This window comes from Idiotropiscis lumnitzeri, chromosome 10, assembly GCF_059441095.1.
Source record: "Idiotropiscis lumnitzeri isolate Australia: NSW breed Sydney's pygmy pipehorse chromosome 10, RoL_Ilum_1.0, whole genome shotgun sequence".
Taxonomy (NCBI): Eukaryota; Metazoa; Chordata; class Actinopteri; order Syngnathiformes; family Syngnathidae; genus Idiotropiscis; species Idiotropiscis lumnitzeri.
Window position 1 is genome coordinate 10018197 of NC_142400.1, and position 25302 is coordinate 10043498.

The following is a 25302-nucleotide window of genomic DNA, read 5'->3' on the forward strand; positions in this document are numbered from 1 at the left end:
GGACCAGAAAGACGCTCAATGAAGCAAAATTCTCTCCAAAATTTTTATTCGAAGCTATGTCGTCAATGGGGGAGTGTAACGCAAATACGAGAGGTGGTTTGTACTTTTTGAAGGTGTTCTCCACAACTTTGAAGGACATTTGACGTGATCCACAGAGAAGCTTTGTGTGAGTTGCGTGAAGGAGGAAAAAAAGGGGGCGCAGCATCCTGGCTGCCTGGCTGGCAGAAACGCACACTGAACATTAAACCAGCGTTAACCTGTGTGCAATAAAACAACAGAAATGGACATATTGGGTGCAATTAATTCAGCAAGCGTGACTGGACTCCAGTGAAAAGAGCAGGTACGAACTTGTGCTTAAATGTTGCACTCGAGTCATGTTAGCAACGCAATGCTAGCTCCTTGTATAGTTCAGCAAGCGTTGAACCTTATGCTAATTTATCTCTGGATATCGATGACATTCATACATATATACCGAGTAGTTAGTGACATTGAAACGGTTGTCTTATATTTACATCCACTACGATACATTTAATCAATCAGTGAGCGATTAATAAACGCGTGAACGCGCACGTGAGCGTGTGCTAGCTACGCTAACATGTTAGTGAATATTATTAGCCAATGCTAACAGAAATTCTGACAATTGTATTAGGCGGCGAGGGTTGCACTAAACAGGCACGGTCGTTTTTGAAAGGTGCCACATTGTTGCGTGATCGCGCTTTCCTGGAGAAGTCCGAATCAATGGATAGCAGTGACTTTAGCTAATGCCACGCTACATCGCGGTTTTTCAAAAAAAAAATGTTGCCTGTGCGCAGCGAGCGCGTAACGTGACAACAGAAGCAAAATCCAAACGTACATTTTAGCGCGCTGCTCTGCTATTTTCTGGCATCGCGGAAGGACTAAAGTAGACGTTCTTGTGGTCTGTTAAAACTATTGATTTAACTGCTCAACTAAAAATATTGAAAGGACGTTTTACTGTCGATTGTACGTTGTACAATGCAGTGGTAATATTTTGGCACAATCAGTCGTTTTGTTGTTACTAATAAAAATGATTTCGTGTCTGACGTCCAACGTGTTTTGTTTCCATAGTTTTGTTAATGACATGGATGCACTGGTACCACTTTATTTCTGACATTACTTTTGAGTATTTGCAGAAAATTGTAATGAAAAAAGTTTTATTTTAATCAAATGTTGTTGAGAAATAAAAACATTTCTCGAATATGGCTTAAATAGACGAAAAAAGTTTTTGGGAGCAACAACTTGACATTTCTACATCCAACTGCATGTTTTTTAAAACAGTTGGGGCCTGTAACGTAAGACATTTTAGTTCTAAAATAAACCGAGACAACTGGAGTAGTAGATCACACCATCTGTAAGGGTGGGTGCACTTAAAGATAATCGGGCTGTTAGTAACAATTTTTCACTTCCCGAGGAAGGACGGCAACCGCCGCATTATTTTTTGTCTTTTAATAATAGATAATATTGATTGTGGTGTGATGTTTGTTAAGAGTGAAATTGATGGTTTGAGGCTGTCACGTGACACAAGGCATTTGTCACCTCAAATATTTGGAGTCAGCAAACAATTCTGTTAAATAAGGTAAATGATGGGGAATATCTTGCTTCTCTGAATCTTTTTGTGTATCGTTGCGAATGCCTCCTAGTTCATATTCCTTTGTGCCGCTGCTGGTTTCTGCCTTATAAGATGCCCAACCAGTAAAGATCCCAACTGGTATTGACTATGATATTTTAGGTTGAAAAAAGTAACGCGTGTTCTTCATTCATACATATTGTATGTTTTGCCTTCCCCAAGTGGTTCACACATCTGTTGAGTAGTGTCGCACTTCATACAGTTGCCACTAACTTCCCATTTATAAACATCTCATTTTACTTTGTAATGGGGAAGCATAATTCCAGATAGTTCATCATGGCTGTGTCCTGCCACATAATCTACGTCCTGCAGTTAGCTAGGAACCGACGAGAACATTTTCAAAATCCAAATATTTACAATTACTATTATTGCCATCTTTGCGAGGTGTGATCATGTTGCTTCTATTTCCTAGCTGTTTATAGTGTAGTATGGTATTAAAATAGCAACCAGAACCAGGCGTGTCAGAAACTGCTACAAGCAGTCTGAATGAATTTTTATTGTGCTCAGCATTTGACTGCGATGCATCCCTCCATTCATTTTGTATCACACTTTTCCTCATCACAGGAAATTCTCACATTGCTTTACATTAACTTTGCAACCAATTTTCTCAGTTGATTGCACCAACACATGCATTACTTAAAAGATGTCCTTTATTAGTCCCACAATGGGGAAATTTGAGGTGTTACAGCAGCAAAGATATAGATCACAAGTTCGCAAGTTAGTCGCACCCTTTTTTTTTTTTAGTCCTTTTAATTGCTGAGGCTGATCTGTCTTCTGGAGTGCGTCAAAGAAAAATCACTGTTAATTCCTTCGCGCTTACTTAACGGCGCTGTCCTGTGATTATTATTTGAGAGTTTTGTACCATACTTAACTTACCAGTGCCCAACGATTTTATTCTCTCCTTCCGTGATCTAGAGGTTCCCGATGCCTGTACAAGACGAGACTCCATGTTGGCGTGCCGTGCAAATGATTTGAACACAGTTTGTGGGTGAGTTTTTTTTTTTTTTCATTTGCTTTGCCTAACAGACAAGTTCATGCTTGTGTTTGTTCACCCTCCTACATGAGCTTTAGTGGCCACTGTGTGTGCACGACTCTTTTCAGAAACAGAGTCATCATTTGTCATTCAATGCCCCTCCTTATTCTCCTATCCGCATTAGTGTAACTACTTCAATCGTCATCTTTTCCTCTGTGGTGAGACATGTCAGTAAATATCTGTGCTTTCATTTGTCATGTTGTCCAAAATGAAGCCATCGTATTAATAAGTAGCGTTCTTGTCTTCTCGTTAGCCCTGCAGTTGCTCTGGTCGCTGTAGGTCGGCTCTTGGACTGAATTTGACCCAGTGGAGAGGGTTTTGCCAGCCGAAAACTCACGAGCACACAACATGACTGTGGCCAATGCAAAGTCAGGCTCAGGTAAGTTGCTGCCGAAGTCTACAGGAGGCCTCTTGCACATGAACACTTGTTGGTTTTGATCGTTGCTAGTCCGGCCTTTTGCGAACTGAAAGATGAATTAAATAAAAGGTAAAAATTTGAACATTTTGCCATTTTCGAGTTGTCCTTTTCGGTATGTGTTGAAATCCATTTGGTGCAATTACTATTATGAAACCACTGACTAGTTCCTGCATTTTGTAAAGCTTTTTATACAATAGCAGAGTTTCCTGTGTGCTCTTTGGCACATCTGCTGTGGCAAGAATTTCTCAGTGCGTCTGCGTGCGAGTAGATTAGAAAATGTCAACTGGCGCATTGATTGACTGTCCCACATTGTTGCGCTCTTTTATTCTGAGTGTTTTCATTAGCTGTGTTCTTGATGTCGTGTTTGTTTTCACCCCTTCAGCCATGCAGCAGGTTCTGGACAACCTCAAAGACCTGCCCACAGGCTCGCTTGCCAAAGACATCGACCTCATCTTCCTCCGCGGCATCATGGAGAGCCGCATCGTCCGCTCCCTTGCAAAGGTAGAAAAAAAACATGCCATCCGGTTAGGATTTCTGATGCTTAGAGAGACGTTTGCCAAAATAAAAGTACGGGTGAACAGAGTTTTTATACACCGTCATCATGTACAATCTATTAAATATTATTATTATTTTTACTTGATGGGCATTGTTGTTCCTGTATATGCATTACCAATTAAGCTGAAACTCACAAATGAAAATGAATAAAATATCACGGCAATGTCGGCAAGGTGAACAAATGCTCTGGAGTTTCATGATTGTCAAACTGTTTTTAGTGCTCTCAGGCCAAGGGACTGACCAAAAACAACAAATCTTAGAATTAAACTGAAATGGCACTCAGCAGAGCACAGAGCGCCGCCAAGGCCAAACAAACCTAACCATATTCATCTAATTTGTTTGATTGAAAAATCATGAAGTGGAAGGCCGTTCTGTTTACTTCGTCCCTTTTAAGTGCAGCTCACACAGTCAACAAAACAGATTCACATCATCGTTCCCATTTGAAATTTAACCCATTCAGTACATTAATTCAACTTGGTAACCATTTTCTACATGCCAAAAATGTGCACGTCCCACAAAAAAAAAAAAAAAATCGCATCAATTAATATCCGTCGCTACCATTCAACAATACGCATCCATATTTGTGTCATTGAGCATATCAGCATTTACATACATTTTCTCCAGAAATCGCAAATGTCAAGTGCACGCATGACATAACCATCGAGAGATCAAAGATAAAGAGAAAGATTATGATGGATTTTATGAGTCCCTCAATGGGGAAATTTGCCGTGATACAGCAGCCAAGATATAAAAGTTTGAGCTAAATATAGTCCAGTTGATTTCCCAGCTGGAGTGCGATATAACAACAGATTGTGTACAATACAATTATGCAACACAAGGTCCAAACTTGACCATTTACACGTCATGTGAACATTACATAATTACACTGCTTAAATAAAAGTGTTACCTGAGGTCAAAAAGGCAACAGCATGATAATAAATCTCAGGTCGAGATTGAGGCCATGCGGTCAGTCTATTAATAGAACAACGGAGCGTGTTGCTCGAGGAGAATTGTGCCCACCGTAACGTTTTATTCCTAATAGGTTGGCGAGTACTCAGCTTTTAAATGTCTTCCAGTGTACTTTTGCCGTGTTCACTTTCTTCTTAATAATGACAAGCTTTCTAACAGCTCATTTTATAGCTTCTTTCCCTTGACACCAAATTAAACACTTTGACCGAAGTTATAGCGAATATATAACATATAAATGGCTGCATTAATTATAAGAAGTCCTGCAGAAACTTCAAATCGAATTTATACGCTAGAAATGCTTGTTTGTTGTTTATGATGCTGGGTGATGATGGCACTTGGAGAACTCAGAACAGAAGGACTGTTGCTGTTCACAGGCCCACGAGCGCCTCGAGGAAGTCAAGTTAGAAGCGGTGCGAGATGACAACGTTCAGCTCATCTCCGAGATCCTGGACTCTCTCAACAATCTGACTGAAAAAGACGCTGCCATTGCCGAGCTCTCCCAAATCCTTCGCGAGCCTCATTTTAAGGTAGTTTTTCCTCTTCCTTTGCTTAGCCACAGTTCTATTGTGGAGTAGACACTCTTTCTTGTTTTCTCATCACGGGGAAACACTTGTCAGAACCTCTTTCATCCAAGTTGTACCTCGCTCCCATTCCTCCACCTCTCATACGCTGTGACATGGGTAGGAGGGGGCGAGTATATTTTCTTGGACCAATGGCAGGCCTGGTTTTGTGGGTAGGGAGGGGGGCAGAGCACTGTCACCTCCAATTTTTGGAGTTGCTGATGCCCTTTGTAGTTTCCAACCAATGTTGCCGTTGCTGCTGATGTAAGACTATTGCTCTTATTCTTCGGCTTTGTGTTTATTTTTTTTAACTGGAATAATTCTTGCGTGTTCTACTTTCCATCTTCTGCCTGATCTTGTTGAGCTGGGTGATATGCCCTTAAAATAAAACTTTGAATTAGGGTTTTGCCCCCCCCATCTTTGCTCATAGAAAAGGGAAACGACTAGGGCTGTAATTTTTATTTTTTTTTTAAAATTACTACTGGATATTCACGGTTGATGAAAGAGTTTTGTCCCCATCCACTGCAAATATCGGCGGACAAAACGGATTAATCTCCTATGATCGAGTGAATACTGCAACTACAATCTCAAATTCTGTTCTTGCCTTTGTTCTGCAGTCTTTGATCGAAGCTCATGACCAAGTGGCTGCGAAATGCTATGAAATCCCAAACACCGCTGTGAACTGCACCGCCACCTTGGCGAGTTGTCTCATGCCCGCCGATGCTATCAGGATGATTGGCATCCAGAAGAAAGCCGGAGAACCACTGGTAAGTAAGCACAACTAAGAACGATGGCACCAGTGACTCCGCCTTCCTACGAATGGCCTGCAATGTACAGTAGAGGCTGAACTTTTTGGTTCTTAATTAAAAAAAAAAAAGATCTTGGACTCAAAACCAACCCTGTTGTGTCATTTATGATGTGCGGTGGTGCGATAACAAAGCACTTCTTTCAGGGGGTGACCTTCCGCGTGGAGCAAGGAGAAATGGTGATCGCGCGGATCCTGCACGACAGCTCCATCGACCGCCAGGGCATGTTGCACACAGGCGACATCATCCGCGAGGTCAACGGCCACCAGGTGGGCGGCGACCCGCACCAGTTGCAGGAGCTGCTAAGGGACTGCAGTGGCGGCGTCACCCTCAAGGTCCTGCCCAGCTACAAGGACTCGCCGGCCCTTCCGCAGGTGAGGTCATTGTGTTACGGTTATCCTCCATTTATTCACGGTTCACTACTCACAAATTCAGGTTTTTGAACTCTGTCGAGTGGTGCTGGTAAGTTCAGCCTGGTTCGCTGGTGGAAGTTGCAGATGGTTTAGCCACGTGGATGCACTAGTGCACTTCCTTTTTGTCTTAAAACCGATGGGATTGGCTGATATTTGGCATTTTCATGCAAAATCTGTTTCGTGCTTTCATGTCATTATTCGCCGATCAATCAATGAAGTCATTTATCGGCTCCGCGAAATAAAACATTACAGCTCACACAATCTTGTTCACTCCGGGTGGAAAGCCTTTGCGCTGCATTTTTCATGTCTGTCAGATGGAGGAGAAGCTCCTCGTGTCGTCGTGTGAATGAAGCCGCGATGTTCATGTCCTGCAATTAAAGTCACTCGAGTGTGACATTTCGTCTTCATTCAGGGCCGGGTCCCTATTTTCTGCGAATCGCTGGGGATTACTGTACAACGTACCCGTTGACGACTGGCATTAGAGAGCGTTTCCTGACCTACGTGATCTCAGAATGCCAAACCAGTGTAAACCGAGCCCAAGGAGCATCTATTAATAACGCAACCTCCCCTCAACGCACACAATCTGGCACATAGCGCCCTCTCTTCCGCTTCCATTAAGAGGACAGCAGCTGAGGGCCTCCTTGATTTGATCTGTGGAGTGAATAAATTTCATACATCCCTCTTCTCTGAATTTCCCCTCATGGTCATTAAAGAATGACCTTAATAAGAATTTCACTCCTGGAATTAAACTACTTGTCATCATGTCTTCTTCTAATTTATTGTGCTGCACCTGTCATTTCTTGTCAGGTTTATCTGAAGCCGCATTTCAACTACAACCCAGCGTCAGACAACCTGATTCCCTGTAAAGAGGCGGGCCTTGCCTTCTCCAAGGGAGACATCCTTCACGTTGTGAACAAGGAGGACCCCAACTGGTGGCAGGTGAGTTGAGAGCGATATTCACTTGAAAAGAGAACATTCAAGCAGAGGCGTGCAACTCGTCAATGGCGTTAAGCCTGTAACGTCTCAGTGTGTGACAAAACCAAAACGCCAAATGCTTCTTATCTTATCTTCATTGAATGAATTATTTCGAAGCTCGTTGACCATGTGAGTGACTCCGACTTTTCTTTTAGCACATTATTCTTGAAAATTAGAATAAACACTTACTTTAAAAATTATAATCAGTCATATTAAAATGGCACGATTTAAACAACATTTACAAAAATACACATCTACATTATACAGATTTTTTTTTTTCATATTTTACAGTGTGCTGACATCATGTGCAAAAAACACAATTAGCTCTTCTTAGGACCCAAAATCTTTTGTTGGGCAAATAAGATGAGGACCGCAGTTGGCGCTGGAGTTATAAATGATAACTTTTTTTTTTGGTTGCTAGAATAGTCAGAAAAGTCCCTATACTCTGTGGACATGTGATTGATTTCCCATCTAGGCTTGCAGTGTTGTGGGCGGAGCAACCGGACTCATCCCCAGTCAGTTCTTAGAGGAGAAGAGGAAAGCATTTGTAAGAAAAGACTGGCATCTGTCGGGTAAAGGTTAGTACCAGCAGCCATCACGATCAAGCAGCACTGCAATAGGGAACCGATAACGTTGATGTACTATTCAGGGATGCTTTGTGGAAATCTCACGGAGAAAAAGAAGAAGAAAAAATTTATGTATCTCACCGCAAAGAACGCAGGTGTGTATCACAATCCACTTCAAAGTCTCTTTGCACACGAGAGAAGTAATTCTAACATCCCGCTTGTTTTTTGAATCGTCAGAATTTGACCGTTACGAGTTGCAGATCTACGAGGAGGTGGCCAAGATGCCGCCTTTTCAGAGGAAAACGCTGGTTCTGATTGGTGCCCAGGGTGTTGGGAGGCGGAGCCTGAAAAACAGACTCATTGTCATGAATCCTCTGCGATATGGAACCACTGTGCCATGTGAGTGACTCTCGGCCTATGAAACGCTTGTGTCAAATGAGCTGCTGAGAACTTGAGTGCGATAAACGTCGCCAAATTAGCAGGAGAGTGATTTAAAGTCTAAAATCTGGGAGGTTAATATATCTTGGTGATTTATATGGCAATGATTATTTTTGACACAAGTATAACAATATGTGATGAAATGTAATAAATAACATTCACTTATACTAATGTGCTGATGCGCTGGCACCCAAGCTGAGGCGCGACTTCTTTAATTAAGCTCTGAAATTTACTTTCGGGATATTTTTGCAGGAAGTGAAACTTGGTTTCCTGGCTAATTGGAACAAAATGTTGCTCTAGGCCAGTAGTCAGCTTAAAAAAAAAAAAAAAAAAAGAGGCCTTTTTTTAAGTGGATAATGAATGGATGGTTATTTGTATTACCATATAGGCTACCCGTTTACTTTAATTCATATATACATTATTATTTTAATGAAGCATAATTTCAGACAAATAACATACAGAAATTATTGCTTTAAATATATTTTTTGGAATGTATTAAAACAATAGTAATTTTGAAAAGCCCTTTTTATTTTGTATAGATGAATTAGTTAAGCATATATTTACATATTTAAGTGCTGTAATTGTATTGGTATTTTTTTTTGTATAAATGTAGACTTTCTTCTAAAAATAAAAAATGCCGCCATACAAGCCACTGTAGGAAGAAGTGTGATGTTTATTTGCGTCTGTTGACCTCATTTCAGTCACTTCGCGCAGCCCGAGAGAAGAAGAGCGAGACGGCCAGAACTACTCGTTTGTGACGCGGCGTCAGATGGAGCAGGACATCAAAGACAGCCGCTTCTTGGAGCACGGCGAGTACGACGGCAACCTCTACGGCACCAAGATCGACTCCATCCACGAAGTGGTGGCGGCCGGCCGCACCTGCATCTTGGACGTCAACCCGCAGGTGAGCGCCCGGCTCGCCGTGGAACAACTTAACCACGACGGTTTTGACATTTGTTGAAATTGTGTTCAGGCTTTAAAAGTGCTGAAGACTGCTGAGTTCATGCCCTTTGTGGTCTTCATCGCCGCACCCGAGCTGGATACTTTGAGGAATATGCACAAAGCTGTCGTGGATGCCGGACTTACAACCAAACTACTTACTGTAAGTTTGACAGGAAATCTGTTCCATCTGTTGTTTTTAAAACCGGTTTCCGAAAAAACAAACTTGAAACCATTTTGGTTTGAAGCGACCATTCATTTTAAACTCATTTAAAAAATATGCAGTAGATTACTTTAGATGCAGATTGTCTCAATTTTGATCTCACTTGTCGTGTCACCACAGGAGAATGATTTGAAGAAAACGGTGGAGGAGAGCGCCAGGATCCGCCGCGCCTACAGCCACTTCTTCGACTTGACCATTTACAACGACAACTTGGACAAGGCCTTTGACCAACTGCAGGAGGCAGTAGAAAGACTATTTGTAGAGCCGCAGTGGGTCCCGGTCAGCTGGGTCTACTGATTCTGCGCCCCCCTTCGAGCCGACTGGACACTGGGCTGTCCTCAGCTGCTACGCCTGCCATGTGAACGACGGAGACACTGCACTGCACTCTATGCAAGTCACAGCACACAGGAAGTGTACTTATTTATTGGCAAACCCTTTTAATATACTCAGCAAATGGATTGGGAGTCATTTGGAGTCAAGATGTTTTTAATAAAAAATAATATTGCCATTTCCCGTTATTTAATGTTCCACTTGTAAGTTGTCTATTTATTCTGCTCAGATAATAGAGGGCTTGCTTTTTGATACCTCACCTCAGTGTTTGCGTTTACACTTTTGTCATCTCATCTCGCCACTATTTGTATTGTCGTTCTTCTTCACTTCATTAAGGCTGCTTTATTTTCTTTGCCTCCATTTTTATTTTCTGATGAAATGCAGATTTATGTCCATCAACCATTTCCCTTACTATGCCAAGCACAAATCACTTAACTGTGAACATTGTTGACATGTTTCTCTCACTGTGGTGCTACATTTGACTTACAAAAATAGACCTTTGAATTAAACAGGTTGCTGTGCCTCAGTAAACCGTCCCTTTTGATGTGATCCCAAACAAATATTCACTGACTTTAAAACAGTGTGTTTTACTTATATTTCTGATACAATGTATTTTCAAATGTTAAATAAATGTTTTTTTATGCAAAGAACAACTCCGACTGTTTTTTTTTTTAATTGAGACTTAAGAGAAATCAAAAACACAAGTGTTTTTTTACAGGCAAAAAGGACTGAATGTGAAAACTATATGAACAGGTTCACATGATCCGTAATATGCAATTAAACCAGGCATGCTTTAAAATGCGCCAAAATGAGGCTTACAGTTCAAACAACAAAGATATCTTTACGATAAGTTTTCGGCAGGGTTGCTAAAAGGTTAATGAGACATAGAACTCAACAGTCTCTCATTCCAAAAGTTAATCTAGTAATAAAAACATTAACAGAGCACATACACGTCATGAACACATTATTAAAAGTGAATTGCACCCTAATAGAATTCAAAAGGTGGTTAGTCTTTGAAAGGGGCTTTTCACTGCCAACACAATTCTGATGATTGCTCTTCACAGTAAAAGCACTTATTATAAAACACTTGTTAGCGGGGTTAAGTTATACCCGGTGGGCCAGTGAGTGGAGGCCTCTGAGAGCAATACACAAGATGAGAGGGCGGTTTCCTGGTTGCTGCAGCTGGTCTATTTGGCTCCTCGACACGTCACCGTCTCTTTGCAGGCGCACTCCGAAGGAGGTGAACAGACGTTCCATTTCAGACAAGACGTTCTCTGGCAGCGCAGTGACGTCCACGCTGCTCACAGACGACTCCCCGCTTCCCAGCAAGCTCTTTGCCTACAACAGATGTGAGAGAAAATGAAAAACTCGTTAAAAAAAGTCATACACATTTTAGTGTAGTTGGGATGATCTTTACAAACCAGAAGGTCCATTATTTTTAACGTGTCGGGACTGCAGCAGATTCTCAGCGCGGCAAGATTGTCACAAGTCAGTTCTGGAAGGCAAAATTAAGGAGAAAATGTGCACTTAAGATTTGTGATTGGAAGCAAATAAAATAATATCAGTAGATGTAGAAAAAACATACCTGCTAAAAGCAGGTTAAGAGAAAAAAAAAACACTTTTTTTTTTTTTTTTATAATGGTTTTCTGGGTACTTTTGGGCTGCGTTGTCCAAACATGAAATCTGTTACTTTGAAATGGCTCTAGTTTCTAAGATATTGATATTTTTGACAATTAATTGACTCTTTAGTGGATATTAAAAAAAATGCTTGTCATTTATTCTCTAATAAAATTAAAACAAGCCCCGTGACACAACGTCCGTGTGGTCACAGATGAACCATGGAAAAAAAATGTAAACATCAAATAATATTTTTGAATTATTTGATTGGTTAATATGCTTTGAGAGTTTACGAAATGTACTTTGATCGTTACTAAAAGTCGAGTTTGTGCTTTGATGTCAACTTGATTTGCACATGACACATAATTTGCACGTAGAAGGCTCTTTGTGATAATTGCTGTCTTTCATGATAATGCAACTAAAATGAAAGAATACTTTATGGACATGCTTGAAAGGACAGAAACAGACTCATGAAAGTTGGAGCACAAAGAGAATTACAATGTCAAAATGTGAATATTTTTAGCACAATTATTTAAAAAAGGGAATATCTTGAAAAAAATGGTTTAAAACTTTCTCGGCACCGAAAAGTGTGTTAAACAGTGTAATGTTTGGATGTTGCATGAAGATAAAATTCATTTAAAAAAAGTCATGCTCACCATCCAAAGCACTAGTAAGGAGATGAAGTGCACTGAGGACTGACACGGGTTGTTCCGTCCGTGACACATATTCCGTCTCCTTCAGCACTTCCAGAACAGACTGGATGCTTTGTTTGTGCGCTTCTGAAACGTCGGCCATGTTAACGCTCTTTTCCAGGCGCATCTGTTCCAGCTGCAAGAGACGAGGGAGGTACGAACTGATTATTAAAGTCAAGCAATCAAAGCGTTTGAGTCATCTCACCACACTCTGGAGAGCGCCGAGAGCTCTGGTGGGTGCTGTGAAGTTCTTGAGCAGAGAAGACCTACTGGAGGCGGGTAGAGATGCCAGCAACTGGAAATGAGCACACACGTTCTCCATTTCTGCAAATTACAGGAAGAAACATCAACATAGTCAGTCGATGGTGTGATTGCAAAGCAGATATTTTGTCATTTCCGCAGCACGTGAACGTTTCAGTGCAGACGTGAAAATGTAAGCTTTGAAAATAATTGACCTTGTTTAAGATGGCTGACGTCATGGTCGACCTGTCCAGTGACGCCCGCCGGAGTTTTCTGGGTGGGGCTGTCCACCTCAAAGCCCCCCTTGCTTGACATCAGACACAGCTCTGTGCAAACATGTCGTACAGTCATTTCAAATATAGACACTGATTGATACAAGTGCATTCGAATATCAGAGAAAAGTTCATTTGACTCACTTGGTCCGATCAAAAAGTGGAATATGAAAAAAAGGGCACCTAAATTCAGAATTTGAAACTATTTTGAGTTTTCACAACTTAACTTCATCTATAGAGCACTTTTTGTTTGCGATAAAATATAAGAATCAAACCGATATCAAATATTTTCTCTGCGTATCCAGTGAATCAATATACTGTAATACAGTTGCTTCACTTTTTGAATTGTACTATTGAAATAGAATATAGTAGAAATAAATTTAATTTATGACAATGCACGGGATTATAATATAATTGTTATTTTCCAGATTGAACACTAATTACAATACAGGAAGTCCTCTCACCGTAGCGACCATCATGCTTCACCTCGAGGTCAATGAGGGCATAGGCCAGGGTGGTGTTGGTGGGAATCTCCATGGTAACGTTGCTGTCCTTGCTGAGGCTACCACTGTCTTTCAGTGAAACCTGCACAAAGTCACACGCATGTTCAACTTGCTGGTCTCCTTCAAGACAAAAAAAAAATGATTCAAGTAGGTCAACAGTGGTCAACTGATTTTCAAGTATAATAAAACGATTCATCCATTTTCTGTAGCGCTCGTCCTTTTGAGGATCGTGCGTGGGCTGGAGCTTATCCGAGTTGACTTTGGACAAGAGGCGGGGTACAAACTGGGCTGCTTGCCAAACAATCACAGATAAAAGATGGAAAATAAAGTAAAACGAGGCACCGTTTGAAGACGACTGACAGAGCGGCTACACTTGTCGTGTCCATGCTAGCTATTAGTATGCTATACACGCTATTTATGTTAGCATCTGTTTGGTTGTTCGGTTCAACTATAGCCCAAGTTGAAGTGAGTGTTTCAAAACGTCTAACCATCTAAACAGCACACGTAATAAAACGTCAGGAAAGATAAGAGATGATAGTAAACATGTTTGTGAGTAGTTCTGCTTTGACCTTAGGGTTAGGTGTGCAGAGGCTGAACACCCCAGTGCCTGCCTGCTGTACCTCCTCAATGACACTACAAGGTTGTGTGGTCACGATGCGCTCCTTGACGACACCAAACACCTGACGCTTCTTCTTGGTCTGCTGGATCAGACAGTGGGACATGTCCAGTACCCTAACAGGGACAATTGATTGTCAAACAGACAGTACATGACATAGATACAACGCTGCAACTGAGTAAAATGGGTGGGAAGGTGTTGTACAGATTATTTTGTAGGACACATTACTGGTGTGAATGGATCTGAAATAATCTCATTAATTATACACAAAAATATGCCATATAAACAGGGGTGTGCAGACTTTTTAAACTCATTGTATAAAGGGGGTCCCTGGATTTCTGTTCCTAACTTCAACAGACACAGTTTGCATATTTAATTCCTAACCTTGGTGTAGTTTTTGTGGTCTTTTTTTTTTTTTTTTTTTTGTAAAAGGTGTTAAAGAGGACACATTCAGGGAACCAAACCTGTTCTTTGAGTCTTGCAGGAGCTGCCGCACATCCACTTCGTCTTTCTTCAAACTGCCAAATGAGAATTGGAGTTTGGAAGAGTTTTTGCCCGCCACCTCCACATTGGCATCGCTGAATTTGGCATTCATTGACCCTTGAATGCAGTTTCCACACGTCTCATTGTATTTGATGAAGTCTGTTTCTGTTACAACTACAGAAGGAGATTTATGTCAGTTAATGCACTATAAACAATATTTGACCCAGTTATAGATTTAAAACACTGAGTTACATAAACCAGTCATCCCCCAACCAACGGTTAGCTGCGGCCCAGTTGCTATTTATTTATTTTTTTGTGGAGCATCAGGAAGAACACGCAAACTCTACACAGGAAGGCCGGAGCCGGACTCAAACACACGACCTCTGTACTGTGAGGCCATCGTGCTAACCAGTCCTCCACCGTGCTGCCCCCTGGTGGACAATTGAACCCAATTTCATGGAAGAAATAATTCTGCCAATGTTTCGTGCGCATATTGCTTGTTTACCTGGCGTGACAGGTGTGTCTCCTTCGATGATGTCATTGAGGGTGAAGTCAGTGAGCAGATGTTTGGGCTTTTGCCAGAACCAGAACCTTTTCTGGCTCACCACCACAGTGGTCAGCGCGATGGAGTCGTTGAGGCTTCTCGCTGGGATCAACAAACCACCGGGGTCCACCTCTTCAACAAAATTCCGGGTGGCAATAGCGAACATCTCTCGGGAAGGGGGCACTGAGGCGCTTCGTTCACTGTCGCTCTCAGACTAACGCCTTCAATGCGAACAAAATGAAACACGCACAATAACTCACTTAAAGCTCACATTTTCCAAGTGCGTAAAAGGCACCATGAAAAAATTTGAATGATTTCCTGCGGTTAGTCGTTCGTTTACGAGGACAATGTTTACCAGTTAGCATCAGCAACAACAACAGAGATTTAACAATTATACAAAAATCGTCAAAAACATACAAAGCCTACATTAAACTTACACTTTTGACAAAACCGAGACACTTTTTGGGAAGACACACAATAGGAACTCGACTCACCAAGACGGAAAAAGTCAACGTGAAGATTTTTGTCGCAATGGACACACAAGAAACAAAAAGGCCACGCCCACTCCGGAAGCAGAAATAAAGCTTTTTTAAATATGTATGCTTGATATTCTAGTTTGTTGTCTGAAACGATTAAAAGTCTCAAACAGTTTGATTTTAAATTCTAAAACTGAAATAGAACATAACACAAGACACAAATCGAAATATGTTTGTTTTAGATTCCTGATGTTGTCACCGACAGCATTTCTCTTACTGACCAGGAGGGGGCGATATGTAGTGTAATGCCCCATCTCCAGCCTAATTCCACAAATCCTAACTACACTGGGAGAAAATGGTACCCCTCTGACAAAGGAATGGTAATATTTTTTTTTCATGCACTAGGCTAAATTCTCCCAATAGATATATTTGCAACGTTAAAAAAATGACAATAGTTTGCAACAACATTTGACGTATCGGTGCAGAAGGATTACATATTTTGCACATGCTACTTTCACTTCATTTGTAACGGTTGTGTGATGCAAAACAAGTCACAGATTGCAATTTGATAGCACACGAGCGGAGAGTAAAACGGTTCTTTAAAATAAGACTTGAGCACACACAAGATTCCACAAGAGGGAAGCATCGCAGCATTTATTTGAGCTGACGCAGCACAGCTTGAACACTCAGTTTGGACCGCACCACCATTCCGGTGTAACCAAAGGCCCATCGGATGAAGTGAGGAAACGAATGAGTTTTGTGTGAATGTTTGCTACAGCTCCTTCAGTTTGCATCATTCACATATTTCACACAGACATAACAAATAATTAACTAATAAAAAGAAATTATAGTACGCATCAGTTTCATTTACAGAGCACCTTGCAAACTATACATTTGTAAAACATTTAAAATGTAAAACGGAAACAATTAAAAAACAATGACAGTACCACTAATAAGGCATCAGGCATGTGCAGAATAAATATTGGACGATAATGTTAATCAATGGCATAACAAGGCTACTGTATCTCTGAGGTAGAGATTGTCTAAATGACAGGATGAGGCGCCACTCGACTTTTAATGAGGTATCAGTTCATTCGTACCTTCTAAACGAGTGGGCGCTTGTAATGAGGTGGACTGGTCGTCCTTTTCACATTTCTCCAACTTGGACTCACTGTGTAATGATCAACATTCTCAGGGTGCATAACATGATTACACAACTTAGATAAGCACTTGTTTTTAAGGCAATAACAATAAAAAAAAAGGTCAGCACTGAATGTGGATGTTTCCACTGCGAATATGTTTCAGTTCAGGTCACCACAACGTTGGGAAATCTGTGTGGGCAAAGCCAGGATCGCTTCTTAACTCCCAGTACGTGTTGTCGCTCACCCACGTGTCATCCTTTGACTTCCTAAGCATGAATGAACAAAGACAAAGATCATTGGCCATTATTACCTTTGTAAACGCTGAATGTTTAATACTGCTCTCGTATAAATTCTGCAGCGTTAAAAAGCCATTTGAGACTGCAAAATGGCCACATTTAAATGTGTAATCATCCAGGCAAACTATTGTGGCTCGAGATTAAGTCTACCTGAAGAATTGTGGTTGATGTGCGCCGTTGCTCTCCTCAAGGACTCGTCGTCTTTCTCTCTGCAGCTGTTCAATCCTTTGCTTCTGCTCCTCAGCAGCCTCGAGCTTCCCCTCCTCCAGCAGCCTGCGAACCATGCAGCGCCAACATAATTATCATGCAAATAAGGGAAAAAAAACCCCCCATCTGTTCAGGTGTAAAAAGCATTAATCTGTGACTTTTGAACATTAAAAGTGTTAAGGGCTCAGTTTGGCCAAATATTAACATGCAACGCGATCTGTTAAAGGGGAAGTCAAGTCAAAATATGTTCTTGACAATCATATGTTCTATGCACCTTCAATAGAATAAACACGGCATTCTGATTAATATTGCGTTTGTGGAATATGTATTAAGCTGTTTTAATTCAACTAAAGGGGGGCGGCCATTTTGCCACTTGAAGTCCTCTGAAAATGACATCACAGTTGCTCATGGCTCAGGCAACGACAAATCATTTTCAATTTCAATTTTCCGAGTTCGGTCATGTGACATTCAAAAAAACGGAGCCGTGATTGGCCGTTGCGCTGAGCCTGAGCAACTGCGATGCCATTGAGGACAAACGCAGTAGAAAATGGATGGATGTACATTTTGTCCATTTTTTTTAGTGGGCTAAAATCAAAAACAAAATGTAACGTTAAATGCTCCCATTTTTATGTTTCCTGAATATTGAGCAGTCAAATAGGATAAAGCTCCGGTATTATTTGAGAATGTCTTCCATTTCAACTATTCTCTTGTAAAGCTTCCAAATGTGAGCTAAATTTAACTTAAGAGAGTTACTATTCTAATCCTTTACTGAGGTTTGATCAGCACAGTGTCAAAAAACACACAACTGAGTTCACCGGAAGAGATACGGTGCCTAATGAATTACTGTCAGTCAGAAGAATAGTTCACTGCACTTACAAAATGTTTATATTCTATTCTGTCAAGTATCTCCTCATATCAACGCTGTTGGACGGAATCCTTGTACTGTGAAAATAACTTTACGGGAAGTGAAAAAAAAAAAACGGCAACTTGTTTGAGTTACCAGGCACTGCTTCGTTCAAGTTGCACTCACGTCAACATAATGGGACCTATAAAATATATCCACTCGCTAATTCAAGGCTGCCATTGTTTAAAATAGCGCAAACACAAAGCTGCCGGCAACCGAGCACCTCAAAGTCCGCGATCACATGACGCACCCACCGCGCAAACTGCATTTGGAAACGCCACAAAAGCAAACGTCTGCCGGACAACATCTTCGCAAACATCTTCTTAAAGCTCTAAAGCCACGAGTGATGAAATATATAAAACAATGAGCCCACCAACCCCGTCCTATTGAGTGGATATTAATATGAAACGGAGACTTAATGACCTCCGTGACACACGATCAAATGTCCTTCTGCAATGAAGCGTCACAGGGCTTGATTTGAAGCAAACAAGTCAACTTAATCCAGCAAACCTTACTATTTTCACTAATTGTCTAAAAAAACAAAAAAACAAAAAACCAACTAAAAATAGAGGCGACAATTACGCCACACAACCTTCACAGAATGAGGAAACTGAAGTCATTTGGCCACGTCTGCAAGCTGCAACACTTCTCAAAAATAAGTTGCATTCATGAGTAGCAGAATATTTCTGTTTTCAATCTTTTTTTGACTACCAAATTGGTTAAAATTGCAAACAAATTACAGACAAAGTGGGAATGGATCATTGGTATTGACTTGAAAAAAAAAAAAAAGATTTGACCCAATTTGGACAGCGATGATGTGCGTTTTTCATTCGTGTCAGAATGATGAAGGTCACCTCTTTTGTTGTCTCTCACTGATATTGTAGTATCACTTCACAAAGACAAAAGAAGATGTTTACGTTCAGAGCGGTATATATATGACCTTGCTGAAGAAAAATAGTCAGGCAGTCGCTAACCTGCTTGTCTTCAAACAGCCTCCTTGCATTGTTTCTCTCATTTTCAAAAGCCGCAATTAGAAATACATCCTGAGAATGTAATAAAGCCGAAAAGCAAGAAAGAAAATGTAAGCTCACGTGATGTGTTCTTTGTCTCTCACCTCTGGTCCACACGCAGTCTGGTGTCAGTGGGCGGCAGCACCGCTTTGAGGGCGGCGTCCAGCTCATTCAGCTCAATGGCAAACTTGGTGAAACCGTAGTACTGCTCGTGGTCTAGTGGCATGGCATCTGCATGCGCGGTACAAACATGACCTGCGTTCATCGTCGCTAATTGTCCATTAAACGGCGAGGAATAAAAACGACACGGTCATACTCGCTCTCCAGATGCACGTGGCCGAGGGCGGGTCCCCGCAGTAAACCGCTTCGTGCCACTTCCCAAAGAGCCGACGCACCGCATTCCCCCTCTGATCCGTGATGGTTCCTTCCACCTCGTTCACACTTGAGTTCCATCGAGCCTGCGACCAAAAAGGACGTTCATCAAAGTGAAGGTTATTATTTTGAGCAGTTGATCACACTCGATCATCCGGGAGCTCATGCTGATGTCTTATTTTGCTCTCCATCATGACTTCTATTGCGTGTCTGCTGTATTTAATGGCAGGTGAGGATGAATGAATCACCCTTTTCCCTTGACTCACCGACCTTTGGGGGGGGACCTCTCCAATGAGCAATTAACCTTCTCGGCTCAGTGGAAGCTGCCATACATCAAACCTCAAAAACATCACATGGGCTTCTCACTTGCATGCACGTGAAGAGCACCAACTGTGAGCAAAGGTCATTGAGTAATAAAAGACATACTATAGTCATTCATTTGTATAATAAACATTTTAGGTTTTAGCACTCTGGATTTGGAAATGTACCAACAAAAACATCTCACAGATGTCAACAAAAACACGTTTGTAAATATTATATATCGAAAGGCACAAGTATGCAGTCTGGGGTATTGACTGTATAGTGAAAATGGAGTACTGTTCTTGATCTAATCTGACAGAAGCACTGATTTAAAATGAAAACTAATTATTTTTATATAATTCTATTAATTTGATGAAATTGTATATCTTTAATCACAACACTCTATTTTCTTCATTTTGAGGCATTTTTTTGGCTGAAGTATGTGGATTTTAGATTTTTTTTTGTCCAATTAGATTTCAGCCTTTAGATGTTGACGAGTCGGTTTAATCTGACTTGATCGAATCTAATTTCCGAATCAGGAGCGCTGGCTTTTTTAACCAATCACCTTTCACATTCGCCGTAAATTCAAATCCGTTCACTCGTTATTAATTTATTGTTTACTGTTTATGCACCCATGGTTGTTTTGAAAGATGTATTTGTCGTTGCGAAATGCGCTATACAAATACATAAACAGAATAGAGACGCAAAATGCGACCATGCGTGAATTTGTAAGTTCAGCTCACTTTAACAAAAGTGATCTTGCAGTGGCAGGCGTCGTCGTTGGAGTTTCGGATGGAGATCTCGCCGTAGTGCTCGATCCAGCGCTGGCCGCTCAAGATGTTGTGAATGCACGATGTCACCTTGTTCCACTCATAGTGGTCTCCAGACCTGCAGCAACAAGAAGAAATATGATTAAAAAAAAATAAATAAAAATAATAGTTGCAGTGTGACACCTGTGTTGCGTTTTGATGCGTCAAACTCACCCAGGAAGAGTTACGTGTGTGCTACCGACAGGAACAATCTCCATTGACTTCCCCCAAAACTTGTTTTTGCATCTTACGTCTGCAAAATAATCAATACAATAAAAACACCAAACTTGGGGGGGGAAAAAAAATAGCTTCTGCACACACCTTGCCAGAAGATAAAATTTTTCGACTCTGCATGACAAGCGGAGATGGGTGGATGATGGCAGACCTGTTGATGGAGAGGACAGCGTTGCAAAAATACAGATTCCAATCCAACCCAAATGTATTTCTCAAAAAGACAGAATTGACCAAAATGCTGTAAATTTAATTTCACCATATACGGTATGTCCTGGAAAAAAATATTCGCTGATATAATCATACCTGCTCAGCAATGAACTGGAAGCCTTTATCTGGCCGGTCACATTCATAAGTCTCTCCCAGGACGGGATTGAAAGGTTTGCCGCCAGTTCTGTAGTAGCTCGATGCGTAACCCGATACCACAAATGTAGCGATGAAGACCTAGACACACACCAAAAGAAAATTGCTAAAAGTCATGACAAATGTAGTCATGTAAAGCTTTTATCTATGGAATCGAATAATAATGGAGGTGGAAACGCAGAAGCGCAAACATTGCGGTTCGTGAACGCTACCGAGTGCTAAAATGTTCTGCCGATGCAACCACAAAGTAATTTTCCGGACTATAATCCGCTACTTTTTTAGATTTTGAACCATGCGGCTAATACATCAGTGCAGATTTCCTGTGGATTTTTCTTCCACCAATAGGGGGCGCTCTATAGTTTAGAAAATACGATAAATCTCGATTTTTTTTCCTCTCTAATTAGCAAAGTTGTTGCCGTGTTAAAAGGCACAGTTTTAACAACCTGTTTATGTACCTTTATGTGCATTCACAGTACAAAATCGTTCTGTGTAAACAACACATTTTTTTCAACATAGAAAACTGCGACTTGTAGTCTGGTGCGCCTAGTCCGGAAAATACTGTGAGTTTTGATAAACTTGAAGTCTTTTTACAGAGTTTCGAGCTATTTTAAAAATCTATTTACAATAATTTTGTACTTTACGAAGCTTTTTTGGCTATAAAAATAGTAAAAAAAAAAAAATAATTTTTAACATTATTGGGGGTCTTTTGGCAACTAAAAAGTTCCTTGTATGGTATCATGAAACTGAAAAATAATTTTTAATTGACGTTTGAAGGCATTTGTAAATACATTTGAACACACATGTGGGCTAAATGCTAAAAACATACATTCAGTTCCCATAATGGCACAGGCTAGCTGGACCAGGTATTTGCACTGTTTATTTAATTTTTTAATGTGTGCATTAATCATTCTGTTCTCTTCAGACTGTTATTTTGCGGGATTTAAACATGGTTTGCCTAGCGTGGATCGAATAGCTCAATAAATCTTTGTGGTGTCACAGATTGGCGCTTTTGACATATTTTGCCACACAAAAAAAAAAAAAAAAGATTTTTTAATATTCCAGGATATCAACAACATAATCATCAAATTCAGAATTACAAAAAAAAAAAAGAAATCTACAGAGTGTCACAGCACAAGGATGAAAGGGTAACAGACATCAACAACAAACAACTGTCAGAAATGGGCAGACCGCGTGAAGGAGTTATCTTGAGTAACGCATCAACGCTGTCCTCTCACCATGCGTTCGAACGGATCCTGCGTGCTGGCAGCCTGATCGAGCAGCTCGCTGTACTCCAGCTCCTCACACAGCCTCTGCAGGGTGTTGAGTGGCTCGTTGAGATGCACCGGCATGGCCACTTTGGACAGGTCTTTGCCGATGTTGTTCCGGAGGATGTTCCACAGGCTGATGGCGCTGCTGCTCGGGCTGGGGGAAGATAGACGCGATCTCCGCCGGCAGAGGACGGCGGCGTTCTCTCCACAACCTGACAAAAACAATAACAGTGTGTTCTTTTTTTTTTTTTAAATTTTTATTTTTTTTTTTATAAGAGCAGGTCTGTTGTTTTTAAGCACTTTCTCAAAATAGGTTACCTGAATTTTGTCTGCCATTTTCTGTCTCATTGTTAAAGTTGTCCATGGAATTGTTGTCACTAACGTCGCTGATGTACGAATCATCTTCTGATACCTTAAAAAAAATAAAATAAATTTAGCAGTAGCGATAAGAGGAATTTGAAGAACCCCGTAGATTAAAGACAGGGCAGGTTTCTTTCAACATGCTGTCACATTATTTGGAGATCTTCCTGAGGAGCTACAATAAAACTGTATTTTTAGATGAAAGTATTTAACTTCCATTTTTTACACCACATCCGCTCATGCTGGTATGCAACCAGCCACATGACAAAGTAAAAAAACAAGAAAGAAAAAGAAAAAAAAAAAAAAAAGAATGAATTACAGTACAGTCAGAGTGCAGTCTAATTTCATGACAGTCAAATTAAAAAGGCTTCAAGAAGCCTCCAACACAACGAGACGCCTGAGTCAAATTTCAAACGTGTCCCACGTGACAGTAAAAAATCAAAATAAGTTTAGAACGATTGGATTGAAAACGAGACAATTTAATCGTAACTGTAATTTCATCAGGCAGCGACACACTTTTTTTCCTGCTCCAAGGATTGATGCAAGGCTTTTATTGGACCGCTTTCAGGAATTGCTCTTATAAATTTACTCAAATATAAATTTTCTGGTATTCAATGCAGTTGTTTTTCTATCAACTGAACTTAAAACCCTAAACAATTTGATTTGATTTTTTTTTGTTTTTGACCAGGCCAGCACACGCATCCAAGTTTTCAGAAAAAAAATAAATAAAAAAATAAGAACATAAATAAATCCAAAAAGCGAGTAACACATTTATAACAAACAGAAGAAAACCCATATATTTATGTACTCGATAAAATTCATCATATCGAGCGTCATTCAACAACAACAAAAATCACCTTTAATCAAAACATGCGAGAGTGAATTGAAAGTGCCCAAATGTTTGCACTCGATCTACAGTATTGTCGATATGACATACAGACATTTCTTGTTCTTATTAAGAGTCTCCCCTCTATTCACCTCATTTTCAGAGGAACTATTGGATAACAGAACCTCCTGCGCGTCAAAGAACTCCGAAAGGGACTCGGCTCTGCTTTCATTGGACTCTTGATGCACCAAAGAACGGGATTCGGATGCAGCCTCCTCCTGTTTCTAGGAGAAACAACATGCACATGGTTAAAATAGAAAAACAAAGGGGTCTTTGCATAATGGGGATTCAGGAGCGGCTTGAGGTGGGGGAGGTTGCAGTCTTTGTCACAACAAGGTATAATCACACTTTGCTGATACTGATGGGTGGACATAATGAGTATTAGAAGCTTGATCAAGCTAATGAACCACTGGGATGATGAGGTGCATCACAGCACTTGTATTTTTAATATAAAAAAAAAATCCACAATATTAACTCATTTACTGTCATTGACGGCTAAAGACGTCAAAGATTTTTTTCATTATTATTTTTTTTTTATTCAGCAGGTAGTGAACGAGTTAATGAATCCCATTTGCTTTCCTTCTCATGTATCCTAGCAATTATGTCACATTAGTAAGAGAGGCACATTTTGTTACTTTCCCAATAGATAATCTCATAGGATGCACATGCCACCATGCGTATTTAACAAATTTCCTGGGACACAATTAGAATGATCAGCCAGCACTTTGCGGACTGTGAATCAAATGAACCAATGAGCCAAAACTCTCCATGTTGCCGGGTCGTCGCGTGCCCACACTAAATACACGCCTGCATGCAAATGAATTCCAATGCCCACAACGTGTTCCTCTTCATTTTTATGACGTCTAATCGTCGTTAGTGAGGGGGCGAGAGGAAAGCAACATGGCTGAGTGCGGATGAGAATGAAAGCCATGACAGCTCATTGAAGATGTGGGAGGCAAATAAGGAAGAACGTGATCGTCAGAATAAGCATCATGCTTTGGCGGTGGGGGGGGAACGGGAGTCATTGCATTCCCACACACCCACCTTCATGGGGGGAGTGAGATTGTGTAGTGTGGCTTCTACGATGTGAGACTCTGCGTGAATCTTGCAGAGGCGCTCTCGCAGCTCTGAATTCTGGGCTAAAGCCTGAAAAAATAATAACCAGTGTTAACAAATCATGCCCTGATATTTGGTTGTTAATTTGTTGCCAAAAATTATTCCAAGCAGTCTTATCCTTAATTTTTAACCAAATTATATAAAAAAAAAAAGTGTAATTGCACACCCACTACAGTAGGTGGCAGTCCTCTCATTCATTTTTATTTTTTAATTTCAGATAAATTGATGCACTTCAAATCGTTGGTGGTACAGAAAAAAAATTAATAAAGCCATGCTTTCTTTTTTTAATGTTAATAAGGCTACAATGTTACGCGGAAGTGCACTTATAACAATTTTATAGAAATTATTCTATTTATAGTTGCGGCAGAGAATTGGAGTGGACACAAAACATGTTCTTCTTTCTAGTGGGGTGTAACAGAAAATAATTGAGAGGCACTCATCTGAAGGTTTCTAGTGAGGCATGTGCGTGACATCTATTACAAGATTCAAAATGATTTTTAACATCAGCATCCATCCTTGCATTTTGGCTCCTGCTTATTCTGTTCATTATGATGGGGAGGGAGAAGGGGAGCGCTATACTCTTGACTGGTTGAACAACAACAAAAATCTTTTTCTTTATTTGATGACTTAGACAATTAGCAATTACTGTATGTTGATTAGCTTCTTAATTTATTAACTAACAATCAAACAGATGTGCAGAGTGCGTAATAACATCTCCTATTGCA

The 25302-nt window shown here is 40.6% G+C and overlaps 3 protein-coding genes across 9 annotated transcripts in view; 1 reads left to right on the forward strand and 2 right to left on the reverse strand.

Annotated features, from left to right (window-relative positions):
- Positions 1 to 34: 34 nt before the first annotated feature.
- Positions 35 to 10506, forward strand: pals2a (protein associated with LIN7 2, MAGUK p55 family member a). Of its 2 annotated transcripts, XM_088307011.1 has the most exons (15): positions 35 to 340; positions 2561 to 2633; positions 2747 to 2845; positions 2932 to 3057; positions 3479 to 3597; positions 4995 to 5147; positions 5798 to 5947; positions 6133 to 6360; positions 7207 to 7338; positions 7850 to 7952; positions 8024 to 8095; positions 8178 to 8339; positions 9080 to 9282; positions 9352 to 9480; positions 9661 to 10506. In XM_088307011.1, the coding sequence occupies exons 4-15, from the start codon at positions 3027 to 3029 to the stop codon at positions 9835 to 9837; spliced, it is 1659 nt and encodes a 552-aa protein (XP_088163137.1). In that variant the 5' UTR covers positions 35 to 340; positions 2561 to 2633; positions 2747 to 2845; positions 2932 to 3026; the 3' UTR covers positions 9838 to 10506. The 2 variants fall into 2 exon arrangements, with proteins under 2 accessions (XP_088163137.1, XP_088163136.1); XM_088307010.1 differs by lacking the exon at positions 2747 to 2845.
- A 21-nt stretch (positions 10507 to 10527) lies between these two features.
- Positions 10528 to 15486, reverse strand: gsdmeb (gasdermin Eb). Of its 3 annotated transcripts, none has more exons than XM_088307014.1 (10): positions 15332 to 15486; positions 14799 to 15058; positions 14275 to 14467; positions 13815 to 13926; positions 13156 to 13276; positions 12635 to 12745; positions 12385 to 12503; positions 12144 to 12315; positions 11292 to 11365; positions 10528 to 11208 (listed from the first exon to the last, which is right to left on the reverse strand). In XM_088307014.1, exons 2-10 carry the CDS (start codon positions 15001 to 15003, stop codon positions 10975 to 10977), a joined length of 1341 nt encoding a protein of 446 aa, XP_088163140.1. In that variant the 5' UTR covers positions 15004 to 15058; positions 15332 to 15486; the 3' UTR covers positions 10528 to 10974. The 3 variants fall into 3 exon arrangements, with proteins under 3 accessions (XP_088163140.1, XP_088163138.1, XP_088163139.1); XM_088307012.1 differs by having other exon boundaries at positions 13764 to 13926; XM_088307013.1 differs by having other exon boundaries at positions 13764 to 13926; positions 15275 to 15356.
- Positions 15487 to 15940: 454 nt separating this feature from the next.
- osbpl3b (oxysterol binding protein-like 3b) overlaps positions 15941 to 25302 on the reverse strand; it is a 32861-nt gene continuing 23499 nt past the window's right edge. For 2 of the 4 annotated variants that reach the window (XM_088306920.1, XM_088306921.1), the window contains exons 12-23: positions 24506 to 24607; positions 23554 to 23685; positions 22534 to 22627; positions 22183 to 22427; positions 20891 to 21028; positions 20675 to 20738; positions 20528 to 20606; positions 20288 to 20432; positions 19189 to 19330; positions 18977 to 19103; positions 16902 to 17024; positions 15941 to 16721 (exon numbers count right to left, since the gene is read on the reverse strand). In XM_088306920.1, coding sequence (XP_088163046.1) covers positions 16625 to 16721; positions 16902 to 17024; positions 18977 to 19103; positions 19189 to 19330; positions 20288 to 20432; positions 20528 to 20606; positions 20675 to 20738; positions 20891 to 21028; positions 22183 to 22427; positions 22534 to 22627; positions 23554 to 23685; positions 24506 to 24607 — 1488 coding nt within the window. In that variant the 3' untranslated portion in view covers positions 15941 to 16624. The remainder of the gene's footprint in view (positions 16722 to 16901; positions 17025 to 18976; positions 19104 to 19188; positions 19331 to 20287; positions 20433 to 20527; positions 20607 to 20674; positions 20739 to 20890; positions 21029 to 22182; positions 22428 to 22533; positions 22628 to 23553; positions 23686 to 24505; positions 24608 to 25302) is intronic. The other 2 variants (XM_088306922.1, XM_088306923.1) reach the window with 2 other exon arrangements.

Bases quoted from the DNA above. Each gene is read 5' to 3' on its own strand.
- gsdmeb (XM_088307012.1), bottom strand. From the start codon at position 15,003: ATGTTCGCTATTGCCACCCGGAATTTTGTTGAAGAGGTGGACCCCGGT. The intron at 13,277-13,763 runs GTCAAAGCAGAA...GACTTTGTGCAG, and splicing joins TCTGCACACCTAACCCTAAG to GTTTCACTGAAAGACAGTGG. The intron at 12,746-13,155 runs GTGAGAGGACTT...ATGTTTGCACAG, and splicing joins GAAGCATGATGGTCGCTACG to AGCTGTGTCTGATGTCAAGC.
- pals2a (XM_088307011.1), top strand. From the start codon at position 3,027: ATGACTGTGGCCAATGCAAAGTCAGGCTCAG. The intron at 5,948-6,132 runs GTAAGTAAGCAC...CACTTCTTTCAG, and splicing joins AGAAAGCCGGAGAACCACTG to GGGGTGACCTTCCGCGTGGA. The intron at 7,953-8,023 runs GTTAGTACCAGC...TGTACTATTCAG, and splicing joins CTGGCATCTGTCGGGTAAAG to GGATGCTTTGTGGAAATCTC.